This window comes from Grampus griseus (assembly GCF_964374135.1).
Source record: "Grampus griseus genome assembly, chromosome: X".
In the NCBI taxonomy this organism is placed as follows: Eukaryota; Metazoa; Chordata; class Mammalia; order Artiodactyla; family Delphinidae; genus Grampus; species Grampus griseus.
In genome coordinates this window covers 32,126,363-32,138,063 of record NC_138999.1, presented here as the reverse complement: position 1 = coordinate 32,138,063, position 11,701 = coordinate 32,126,363, and the positions used below count along the sequence as shown (strand labels likewise).

General features: G+C 45.9%; 1 protein-coding gene across 1 annotated transcript; it reads left to right on the top strand.

The window, feature by feature from the left end:
• Positions 1 to 3,108: 3,108 nt before the first annotated feature.
• LOC309840014 (ferritin heavy chain-like) lies at positions 3,109 to 3,675 on the top strand (the record flags this gene model as incomplete). The annotated part of the gene is made up of 1 exon (XM_082682025.1): positions 3,109 to 3,675. The coding sequence occupies one exon, from the start codon at positions 3,109 to 3,111 to the stop codon at positions 3,673 to 3,675; it is 567 nt and encodes a 188-aa protein (XP_082538151.1).
• Between the last annotated feature and the right edge of the window lie 8,026 nt (positions 3,676 to 11,701).

The following is an 11,701-nucleotide window of genomic DNA, read 5'->3' as shown; positions in this document are numbered from 1 at the left end:
CAACTCTCCACAAGAGAATCACAGTCTCTGGCCACACGTGACAGAGGAATCATTTGAACTCCTTCTGCATGAAGAAGTACAACTGAGGTACTGGATTTTTGAACAACACGTTCTCAATCATAAAGTAACGGTCAGGAAAGCACTGAGGACCGGGGATTTTCCACATCGCTCTTTGCGCTCGTTTCTCCAAGAAATGGGTCCGAGTCCATTGCTGGCCACTAAGTGCAGAACATGGGTGGTTTTCGAACATATCAGCCCCACCCCTCCCCCCAGATTAAAAACTCAGGTGTGAAGATTTACCGTCCACATTTGAGAAGTGTGGTTTACTTACACCAAACAGGTACACAGAACCAGTAAGCAATTTGGGGGGATTTACGTGCATCAAACTGTGGAGAGAGGGAGACGGGTGGTGATCTTCACAAGACCTCACCAAGTACAGTCTGGTTGGGAAGAAGCATACACACGTGTCAATGGTTATTTGGAGAATCGACCAAGGGACAGGAGTTTGGGAGAGAGGTGCTAAATAATTCTCTAGAAAACTGATTTTAGTCTACGTGGAAAGGCAGGCCAAGTCTCTGTTCTAACCCTAGGATGAAATATTGATTACCCCCATTGAAAGAGGATGAGAGATCACAAACTTCAGAGGAGATGTCACCTATCAATTAGACCAGCAGAATGTAAATCAAGAACAACCCAGCTGGAGGCGTTGGCCAGGAGGCACATGACAGGAGTGGTGCCCAAGTTCAACGCCCTCGTCCCGGCCATGGTCAGGGGCTTGGCGGCCTGCTGAGGAAAACTTCTGTTCCATCTCAAACTGTGGTCCTCCACAAATTTTCAAAAATTTACTTAAACTTCTTTCCTAGTAGAAGCTGAGCAAGAAGAGACTGTCCTGTATGGCCGCGTACGGGAAACCTGGCCTTGCTGAAGGTTAGGACTGTGCCGAGAAGGGGGGCAGGCGGGTAACTGAGCGGCTACAGAAGCAGAACAGCTGTTTGTCTGCACCTCTTTGTTCTCTCATTATGGAAACCTGGGAGAGGCCTCAAGAAACCACATGACAGTGTCCTGTGTATACCCCATTTTATTGACTGAGGTCACCAGGGGTGTAGCTGAGAGTCAGATCTGACTTTACTCCAGGTTCCACATCATCTTGCTCAAGAAGTTTATATCGCAGACTTCAGTTTCCTCGTGTGGGACATGATAAAAACAATCCTCCCTCACAGAATCGCGAGGATTAGTGAGAAGGCAGGGAATCACCGGGTCTGGTGAGGACTCATCAAATCTTTCCCTGGGAATGGCGCCCTGGTCCCCTTGGTTAGCCGGTGCTCACTGCGGCCAGGCTCCCGAACCCTGCCCTTCGTGGAGAGCGCTGCCCCAGGGCCTCCCGAGGCTGCGTTTGGGAGCTGAAGCCATTTTCCACCCCCCACAGATGGCTCAAACTGGTTGTTCCAGGCCTTTCTGATCCCACTGTTGTTGCTCCTTTCTCTCTCTCTACTCTTTTCCAAAGGCGAAGAACTGCTCAGGGAATGAGGTGCTCAGCGCCCGGCGTGCTGTGTGGTGGAGAGGACACACACAGGTCTGGGACTCCCTCCAGCCTACAGCCCTCACACTCCAATCGGGAAGGCTAACTGGTACAATCCCTGGACCATCTCCCTAGCTCCGCTGCCAGCTCTGAACCAGTATCCTCCTCTTCGGGGGAGCTGCCCCACACAAACACATCCTCCGGTTATGTGGTTCCAGGGGCGCCCCCCGTTCCTACGTGACCCACATCTCCCTCACCACAGCTGACTGGTTCAGGGGTCAGCCAGTCCCATCCCTTACACCTCCTGTTGTCGGCTTAAGGCCGGCCACCTGAGGACCAGCCTGGGTTTCTTCCCCAGCACTGAGGGAAACGGAAAAACTTACTCCTTGTGCTTCATGGGTCTTTGAGGGATTTTTCATTCCACTCTCCATGAGGGAAAAAAGGAGCAGGACTGATACATATTATTGATGAATTTAGCAAAAGAAAGAAGAGCAAGATGATTCGGCTCTATCTAGACTGTTTAACTTTTGCATCTGCATTTCCACCAAGAGGAAATGCTACAAGCTTACAATGGCTTATAACCCGTAGTCAGCCAGAACTTCCTTTGGGTAACTAGTCAGGGTAGGCTCACTGCTGTCACAAATACCAAGTCTTGCTGGCCTAAGACAGTACATTTTTATTTTTTGTTCTTACCAAGATCCAGTGCACAGTGGTGGTGCAGGCGATGGGGTGATAGTCTCCTTGTGTCATTCAAAGGCTCAGGAAGGGAACCCATACGACAGCAGGTTTGAGATAACCGCAGACCCGCTCAGCAGAAGAGGAAGAAACAAAAGAGAACGACACGATCTATTACAGAAGAGATACACGAAAGTCTTCTAATGTCAGAAAATGCCAAGCTTTGGGCACTTGGGATGGTCCCTATCTTACCTACAAGCTCCACACCATGTACCCCAAATAGAAAAGACTCCCTAACTGACACACTGAGCCCCTCCATTCGCAGGAGAAGACTGTTAGTGAAATGGGCGTCCCAACTGTAGATCAGATCCATGCCAGTTACCTTGGCTGATCACATGACTCCTTTACTCCCAAATACGAATGGACAAATGGTTGCCAGATACTTGAGGAAAGTGAAAGAGAAGATCATGATGAACAAACAGAACTATTTCTGGAGAAGAAAACAACTATAATACAGGAAACGGAAGAGAACATTACCAAAACTTACAAATTCATATTCTCAGAATTTTAAGGAAGACAATGGGTTTATAAAATGAGAACAGCGTGCTATAAGAGGGCGCAACTGGAGAACAAGAGAAAGCCCTTGGAAACCGAAATATTTTTGCAACGTTAAAAACGTAATAGATACCAGGTGCGTACGTCAAAGTCACCCTGCCTCACCCAGCCTGTGACGCAACGTGGGTGCAGCGTTTGTGACCCGCCAACACCACGGGACCTCTCCCGATAACAGGACCGCGAGCCCACCGCCTGACTCCCAAAACGAACACCATTTCCGGTCCACTCCAGAGCGGCCGCCCTCTTCGCTCTGAGGCAGCTACCGCAGGCCCCGCGGCTTCGCCTTCACGCCCGCCACGATGCACTTGCCGCCCGCCACGCTGCCCGCGCCGCCCTCGCAGGTGCGCCAGAGCTACCACCCCGACTGCGAGGCCGCCATCAACATCCATTTCAACCTGGAGTTCCACGCCTCCTTAGTGTGCCTGGCCACGGCCGTTTACCTCGACCGCGACGACGTGGCCTTGAAGCACTTCACCGGGTTCTTCCTGCGCCGCTCCCGCGAACACAGCATGCGGGCCCGGTGCCTGATTCGCCTGCAGACCCAGCGCGGGGGCCGCCTCGACTTCCAAGACATCAGGAGCCCAGTCAGTGTCAACTGGAAGAGCGGCCTCAAGGCCATGAAGTGCACCTTGTTCCTGGAAAAGTTCATGAACCACAGCCTGCTCCACCTGCACCAGCTGGCCATCGACAAGAGCGACCCCCACCTGCACCACTTCCTGGCAACTCACTACCCCAGCCAGCAGGTGGCGTTCATCAGGGAGCTGGAGGGTCATGTCACCAGCCTGAGCATGATGGGGGCCCCGGACGTCGACCTGGCAGGGTCCCTCTTTGACAAGCTCACCCTGGGCGACAGCGACAAGAACTGAGCGTGGACTGGACTTCCCCAGAGCCACGGGGTGACCAGAGCGCTGGTCACCGTGCCTGCCATGCACACGGCAATAGTGCCCTGGCAGAAGAAGTTCACTTAAGTTTTTTTCTTCCAGCTTTGCCACTTCTTCCAATAAACTTATTTGGTTCCTAAAGAAATAAAGGTCTCTCCTTGCTTCCTGTGTGCAAATCGCTCACTTTTTAAAACAGGTATCCAGGAGGCTCTCCACGCACCCATGCCCCACCCACATGCCACTCAGGATCTCCACAGAGGGAGGGAGAAGGCATTCCATGGGGCCCTGGAAAGTGCAAAATCCATCTTCCCCTTATAAACAATGTGGGTATATGGCGGGTGGTGAGGTGAGGCGCTGCTGAAGGCGGGTGCCTGCGAATAGCAGGAGTATAAAAACGCGGTATAAAAATCACAGTAGTGTGGCTTCTGGAGGAAGAATGAAGGGAATGGGGTGGGACAGGGATTAAAATAAAGGGTCCTTAAAACTTTACCTGTAAACTTCGAGTTTACTAAAATATGTAAATGTTAGTGTCTGTTGATTCTGGGAAGCAAGATGGAGACCCCAGAAGCCAGCTTGGCAGGGTCCCTCTTTGACAAGCTCACCCTGAGCAACAGTGATAATGATAACTGAGCCTCAGGCTGGCCTGCACACAAACACAGGGGTGACTCCCTCGTCACCATGCTGGACATGCATATTGCCCTTACAACACATGCAAATGTAGGCTTTTTACTGTACTCTTTCTTCCATTAAGGTAACATGTTACCACAAACCCCAAATTACTCAACAGAAGGACTGAAAAATATAAGGTCCCGGCTGAAGGTCACTTTGTGATATTGAATATCATGTAGAATAAAGCTCTCTGAATGTTAAGCCACGTTACTCTGACTCTGGCTGCTGTGAAGAATGTAGAGGATGAGGAGAGTTGAAGCTGAAAGGCCAGTTAAGAGTTCACTGTAGCAGGCCCAGAGAGACAATGGTGGCTTGAACTGCGTGTTGGTAGAGGAAATGAAGAGATGCAGACAAATTGCAGATGAACTGGATGAGTCTACAGGATCTGCTTTATGGACCAGAGGTGAGGAATGGGAAAGGACAAAAATAATCTAGGCTCAAGTTTGGATCTGAACACCCTGGCTGCTGGTCGTGCTATTTATTAAGCTGGGCGTATTTGCAGGGGGACTCGAGGAGCTGGGAAGGCATGTCATGTAAAATCTGAGGTGCCTATTAGATACCCAAGTGGAACTGTCATGCAGGTAGCCAGAAAAATGAAACTGGAGCTCAGGGGGGGATGTCAGGTTTGGAAAAATACATATGGGACATATTATCCTATATATACATAGATGGGTTGAGGTCACGGAGTAGATAAGCTCACCAGGAAGGAAGTAGAGAGATGATGGCACAGGCGGCCCCAAACCCAGAGCAGCCAGCACTCAGAGGATGGGATGAGACACTGCAACACCTAGAGAGCTGCTGGTCCCGCTTGGACCATTGCCTCATTCCAGACTGTGGCCACCTGTGTCTGCTCAGAGTTTATCTCAAAATCAGCCTGTTCTTAATCTCAGTGTGGTCTCTGGTTTCTCCTTTCTAGATGTGGAGAGGCATTAGCCTATTACCTTGTCTTCTTGACTATAGGTAGAAAGACAATTATTTCCCAGTAAAAGGATTTCCCAAGGAAACGACAGACCTGCTTTTCTATGTTTGGCTTTTGGGTTTTTTTCCGTTCCCCTTTTACAACTCTTCCCCTCTCTCAGTCCATTCTCTATTTCAGCAGATGAAATCTGTTCCCATGTAAACCCTAAGGTTGTCTAGGTCTCAGAAAAAATACTCAAAACATATAATTTCTTCTGTGTCCTGTATAGTTTACAAGGGTCAGAGTTAGAAATTTTCAGACTTCGTACCCTATATTCAAAGACACATGAGTAGCTTGAGTCATTTCAGAGTTAACAAGATTCCTGTTAACATTTACTGAAATATGAACAAGTGTAGCTAAGGAGTAATTTCTTTCTACATTTCCCTATAACTCTGCTTCAATACTTTCTTAAAAATGAGGATTATGGTCCTTTGAGTTTAGTTTCCAGAAAATGGTGTTGAATGGTATTTCCCCCTTTACTCTTTTTAGTCAAACTTGTTTTTTTTCACTCTTTCTCTGTCTGCTTTGAGGTCCCTGCTCTCTCTCTGATACAGTCTCAATACATACATACATATATATATATATACACATATATATATGTATACATATATATGTATATAAACTGTTCTCCTCTAGATATGAGGAAGCACAGGCTGAGCAGCTGTTCATCAGTGTTTACAGCTATAAATTGACTGAAGATCCTTCTTACTCTCCTGTTTTGGAGAAGCAGTTCGGTGTCTTGGATCCTTCACCACAGGGTGACTCGATTCAAATCCCAGTTTAGCCACTTACGAAATTGGGGGAACTTGGGCATGTTATTTCACTTCTCTGCACCTCAGTTTCCTCAGATGTAAAACAGGGATAATAAAAGTGTCAACCCCATTGGAGAAAATATTTGCGAATGATGCCACTGACAAGGGCTGAATATTCAAAATATACAAACAGCTCATACAAGTCAGTAACAAAAACAACAAACAACCTTATCAAAAAATGGGCAGAAGACATTTCTCCAAAGAAGACATACAGATGGCCAAGAAGCACATGAAAAGATGCTCAACATCACTAATTCTTAGAGAAATGCAAATCAAAAGGACAATGAGGTCTCACCTCCCACCAGTTAGAATGGGCATCATCAGACAATCTACAAAGAACAAAGGCTGAAGAGGGTGTGGAGAAAAGGGAACACTCCTACACTGTTGGTGGGAATGTACATTGATGCAGCCACTGTGGAGAACAGTCTGGAGGTTTCTTAAACAACGAAAAATAGAGCTACAGCATGATCCAGCAATCCCACTCCTGGGCATATATCTGTACAAAACTATAATTCATAAAGAGACATGCACCTCAGTGTTCATAGCAGCACTATTTACAACAGCCAAGACACGGAAGCAACCTAAGTGGCCATCGGCAGATCAGTGGATAAAGAAGATGTGGTGTATATATATATACTACGGACTATTACTCAGCCATAAAAAAGAATGAAATAATGCCATTTGCAGCAACACGGATGGACCTAGAGATTATCATACTAAGTGAAGTTAAGTCAGACAGAGAAAGACAAATGTCATATGATATCACTTATATATGGAACCTAAAGTATGATACAAATGAACTTATTTACAAAACAAAAACAGACTCACAGACATAGAAAACAAACTTATGGTTACCAAAGGTGAAGGGGGGAGGCAGTATAAATTAGGAGTTTGGGATTAGCAGATTCAAGCTACTCTATACAATACAGATAAACAACAACGTCCTCCTGTATAGCACAGGGAACTATATCCCATATCTTGGAATAAACAATAAGAAAAACGGATATATATGTATAACTGAATCACTCTGCTGTACACCAGAAACATATTGTAAATCAACTAAAATTTTTAAAAAGCATCAACCCCATTGGGTTGCTGAGATTAAATGAGTTAATATTTTCTAAATACTTACAACAGTGCCTGGCACATATAGTACATATATTTGTAAGCCACCATTTATCATCATTACCATCATTATCACTCACTTACTTCTAAGTTCATTTGTGGTGTTTATGATTTGTTGATGAAAGGATTTCACATTTATACTTTGCCACTAGGGGGCTCTCTTGCATCTCGACCAACTGTGTCACTCTGCATATCAAGAAGGAGAAATCCTTCCTAGCTGCTTGGCTGCCAGTTGCTGCCAGGCTTCAGGGAGGGCAGATTGCTGTTTTCAGTGCCCCAAACTCAGGCCCAAGCCTGGAGGTGAGTTTTGCTGTGACAACCCTCTGTGGTAATTCCCCATTTGTCTCAATCAGCCTCCCCTTTAAGTCGGCCCCTAGAACAACTGTTTTGCTTATTCTTCCCTGACCCAGGTTGCCTGAGCCTCCCTCCTCTTCACATCCTGAACTACAGTCCACTCCTCAGAGGTGGGAAAGACTGAAAGGATGAAAAGCTAATCCTGATCCCACCCATCTTCTGGATGTTGGGACCTGAAAAGGAGAGGAATGGGTGGATTGGAAGGGGAGAACGGGCAACAGGGCTACTGATAACATAATAACGAAAATGTATGTCACCACGCACTTGATTTAGCAAAGACGTTCTCAAGCTTTGCTGCACCTTAGAGCCACCTGGGAGTTTTTAGAGCTCTCAATGCCCAGGCCACCTCCAGGACCAATTACATCAGTCTCAGGGGCAGGACCACGACATCCCAGGTATTGAAAGCCAGTGCAAGCACACCTTGCTACTCAAAATGTGGTCCCTGGACGGGCAGGTCAGTGTCATCTGACAGCTTGTTAGAAATGCACAATCCCAAGCTCTACCACAGACCTCCCGAATCAGAATCTGCATTTTAACAAGACCCCAGGTGACGAATAATATGCACATTGAATTTTGCGCAGCATTCTTCAGCATCCTATTTGTTACACGTGGCTGCACCTTGGAATCGCCTGGGACGCTGGAAAATAACACTGATGCCTCGATTTAACCAACTCACTCAGCCATACCCTCATGTAAGTACGGGACCAAGCACAACAAAAACATACCAAGCACAATAAAAACCCGAACAACAATGATTGAACCAACAACTATCGATCACACACACATATTTACATACCGGCTTTTGCGCAATGTGCTGTTTTGTCACAAACTGGTGTTTTTAGAGTACGGCTTGGCAAACTACAGACTGCAAGCCACGTCTGGCCCCCAAGGGTTTTGATAAACAAAGTTTTACTGGAACACTGCCGCACCCAATCAATTACCCATTGTCTGTGGCTACATACGCACTAGCACTACAACTGCAGAGTCAGCCATTGCAACAAAGACCGTGTGGCCTGCAAAGCCTAACACGTTACAGGAAATCTTTGCCAAGCCATGTTTTACAGTAATTTGCCGCAAGCCCTGAAGTCATCTCAAGCCATCAAATATTTTAAACTTTTCACCTGTCTTTATGCAGCTCTTTGTCTTTTCCCGTTTCCTTCCATTTTTGGGTCGCTTTCAATGAATATTCTAGAATGGCTTGGATGTTTATAATATTTTATACACATCCCTAACCCTCACACTCCCCAGAATTGTAGTTGTCACCTTCCAGACTGACATCTTTGCGAATTTCAGCACGTCAACCTGTCAACTTTCTTTGTGTCTTCAGTTTCCTGGGCTCCACATGTGGCTTTGTTAATTAAGGGCCAGCAGTCATCTCTCTTCTGGGAGCATCAGAGTGGGACTAGCCATTTTGATTCTCCATAATCACATATTCGTCACAGAAGCTGTTTAAAGTGTACTCATTTTTAAGTTACTGCAATCCATTCCAATCATTTTTCTTACTGTGAGGCATTTAAGGTTCATTAATATGCAAAGCGACTGCCTTGCCTGAGGAGGAATAGACTCCTTCCCTTTCATCTGTATTTTAACGTTTATTTTTTGGTAACATTACTTTTGGTTTACAACATGTTATATCTGATATTAACTATGCCACATGCAACGAGGAGATTTATTCTCTTTTTCTTTTCTGTGCGCTAATTCCCTGGGCATGATTGTTTTTTCTCCCCAAAGTTTAATTCTTCTATAAAGTTGATGGAGAAGTAAAAGTTCCACCTTAAAATATGTTTTAGAACCGTAATTCAAGAAACAAACCTAAAAGAAAACATTCTAGGAGGGAGCATTCATGCAGCTTTTGACATTTTTAGCCAAATGGCCCAATTAAAATAGCCAAGAATTTTTAGCCAAATTCTTTCAACAAATTATCCTGGATTCTTGGAAGTTTTCTGCGCTATGCTTGGCACTAGGAATATAATATGACTAGGGCACAGTTCCTGCTCACAAGCGTGGTGGAAAAGATGCACACACAGAGAGATACCACCCATCTATCTGAGTAAGAGCTAAAAGAGGAGGCTTACAAGGTGCCGTGTGAGTGCAGGAGAGGAAAGGGTAGAGTCTGGATCTTACCTGGGTCGAAGGCAACATCCGCTGTGGAGGTAACATGGAGTCTTCAGAGAGGAACTGGAGTTCTACAAGTGGAGAAGAGTGGAAAGGGTATTTTAGCTATGTTCATTTACTGCAGGGGAGCCAACAGAGTGGGAAAGGTTACAAATTCAGGAGTGGACTGGGATACAGTTAATGAGAGAAGACCCAGAGGAGACAGGGGAGAGGCAGTGGATTTACGTGACACAGGAGGAGGGAGAGAGTTTTCCCCTTTAAGGAACTCTCCCAAAACTCCTCTCTCAAAAGTAATCACTGGCTTACTAATATATATTTCCCCTCCAATTCAGCCACATCCATGGGCCAATCTTATTCTCTCTCTCTCTCTCTCTCTATATCTATCTATCTCCCCCCCTCCCAGACGCTTCCCTTGACTATGACACTTGCACAGCCATCTGTGAAACATCTCCTTCTGGATGTCGCCAGAAAACTCAGATTCCCCAAGTCCCCAGATGAACTCACTGCCCCTTCACTAAACTCCCCCTAGATTTGACACACCTTCTGGGAGTGTCACAAGTAAAACATTTCAGAGTCGACCCTAGACTTCTGGTCTTGCTCAGTCTGAACATCTCTTTCCTCTCCATTAGCTCTTCTCTTACCTGACACCCCCATCTTTTTCAGGCTCTAATCATCTATGATCTAACAATTTCCATAATCTCTGTACTTGTCAGGGTTCTTGGTGGCAAACCACAAAATGGGACCCTGGCTAATCAAAACAGAAAAGGCATTTTAGAAGGATGTCTGGTAGCCGATGGGGAAGCCCTAGAACTTTGCTCAGAAAATGGGAAGCATCATATGGAGCAGAGCCTTGTTTTCTTTTTTCTTTTTTTTAACATCTGTATTGGACTATAATTGCTTTACGTTGTTGTGTTAATTGCTGCTGCATAACAAAGTGAACCAGCTATATGTATACATATATCCCCATATCCCCTCCCTCTTTTTTTCTTTTTTAACATCTTTATTGGAGTATAATTGCTTTACAGTGGTGTGTTAGTTTCTCCTTTATAACAAAGTGAATCAGTTATACATATACATATATCCCCATATCTCTTCCCTCTTGCGTCTCCCTCACTCCCACCCTCCCTATCCCACCTCTCTAGGTGGACACAAAGCACCAAGGTGATCTCTCTGTGCTATGCGGCTGCTTCCCACTAGCTACCTATTTTACATTTGGTAGTGTATATATGTCCATGCCACTCTCTCACTTCGTCCCAGCTTGCCCTTCCCCCTCCCCGTGCCCTCAAGTCCATTCTCTACATCTGCGTCTTTATTGCTCTCCAGCCCCTAGGTTCTTCAGAACCATTTTTCTTTTTAAGATTCCATATATATGTGTTAGCATACAGTATTTGTTTTTCTCTTTCTGACTTATTTCACTCTGTATGACAGACTCTAGGTCCAACCACCTCACTACAAATAACTCAATTTCATTTCTTTTTATGGCTGAGTAATATTCCATTGTATACATGTGCCACATCTTCTTTATCCATTCATCTGTCGATGGACACTTAGGTTGCTTCCATGTCCTGGCTATTGTAAATAGAGCTGCAATGACTATTGTGGTACATGACTCTTTTGTTTTTTTTTTTTGCGGTACACAGGCCTCTCACTGTTGTGGCCTCTCCTGTTGCGGAGCACAGGCTCCGGACGCACAGCCCCAGCAGCCATGGCTCACGGGCCCAGCTGCTCAGCGGCATGTGGGATCCTCTGGACCAGGACACGAACCCGTGTCCCCTGCATCGGCAGGCGGACTCTCAACCACTGCGCCACCAGGGAAGCCCATGACTCTTTCTGAATTATGGTTTTCTCAGGGTATATGCCCAGTAGTGGGATTGCCGGTTATATGGTAGTTCTATTTTTAGTTTTTTAAGGAACCTCCATACTGTTCTCCATAGTGGCTGTACCAATTTACATTCCCACCAACAGAGTAGGAGGGTTC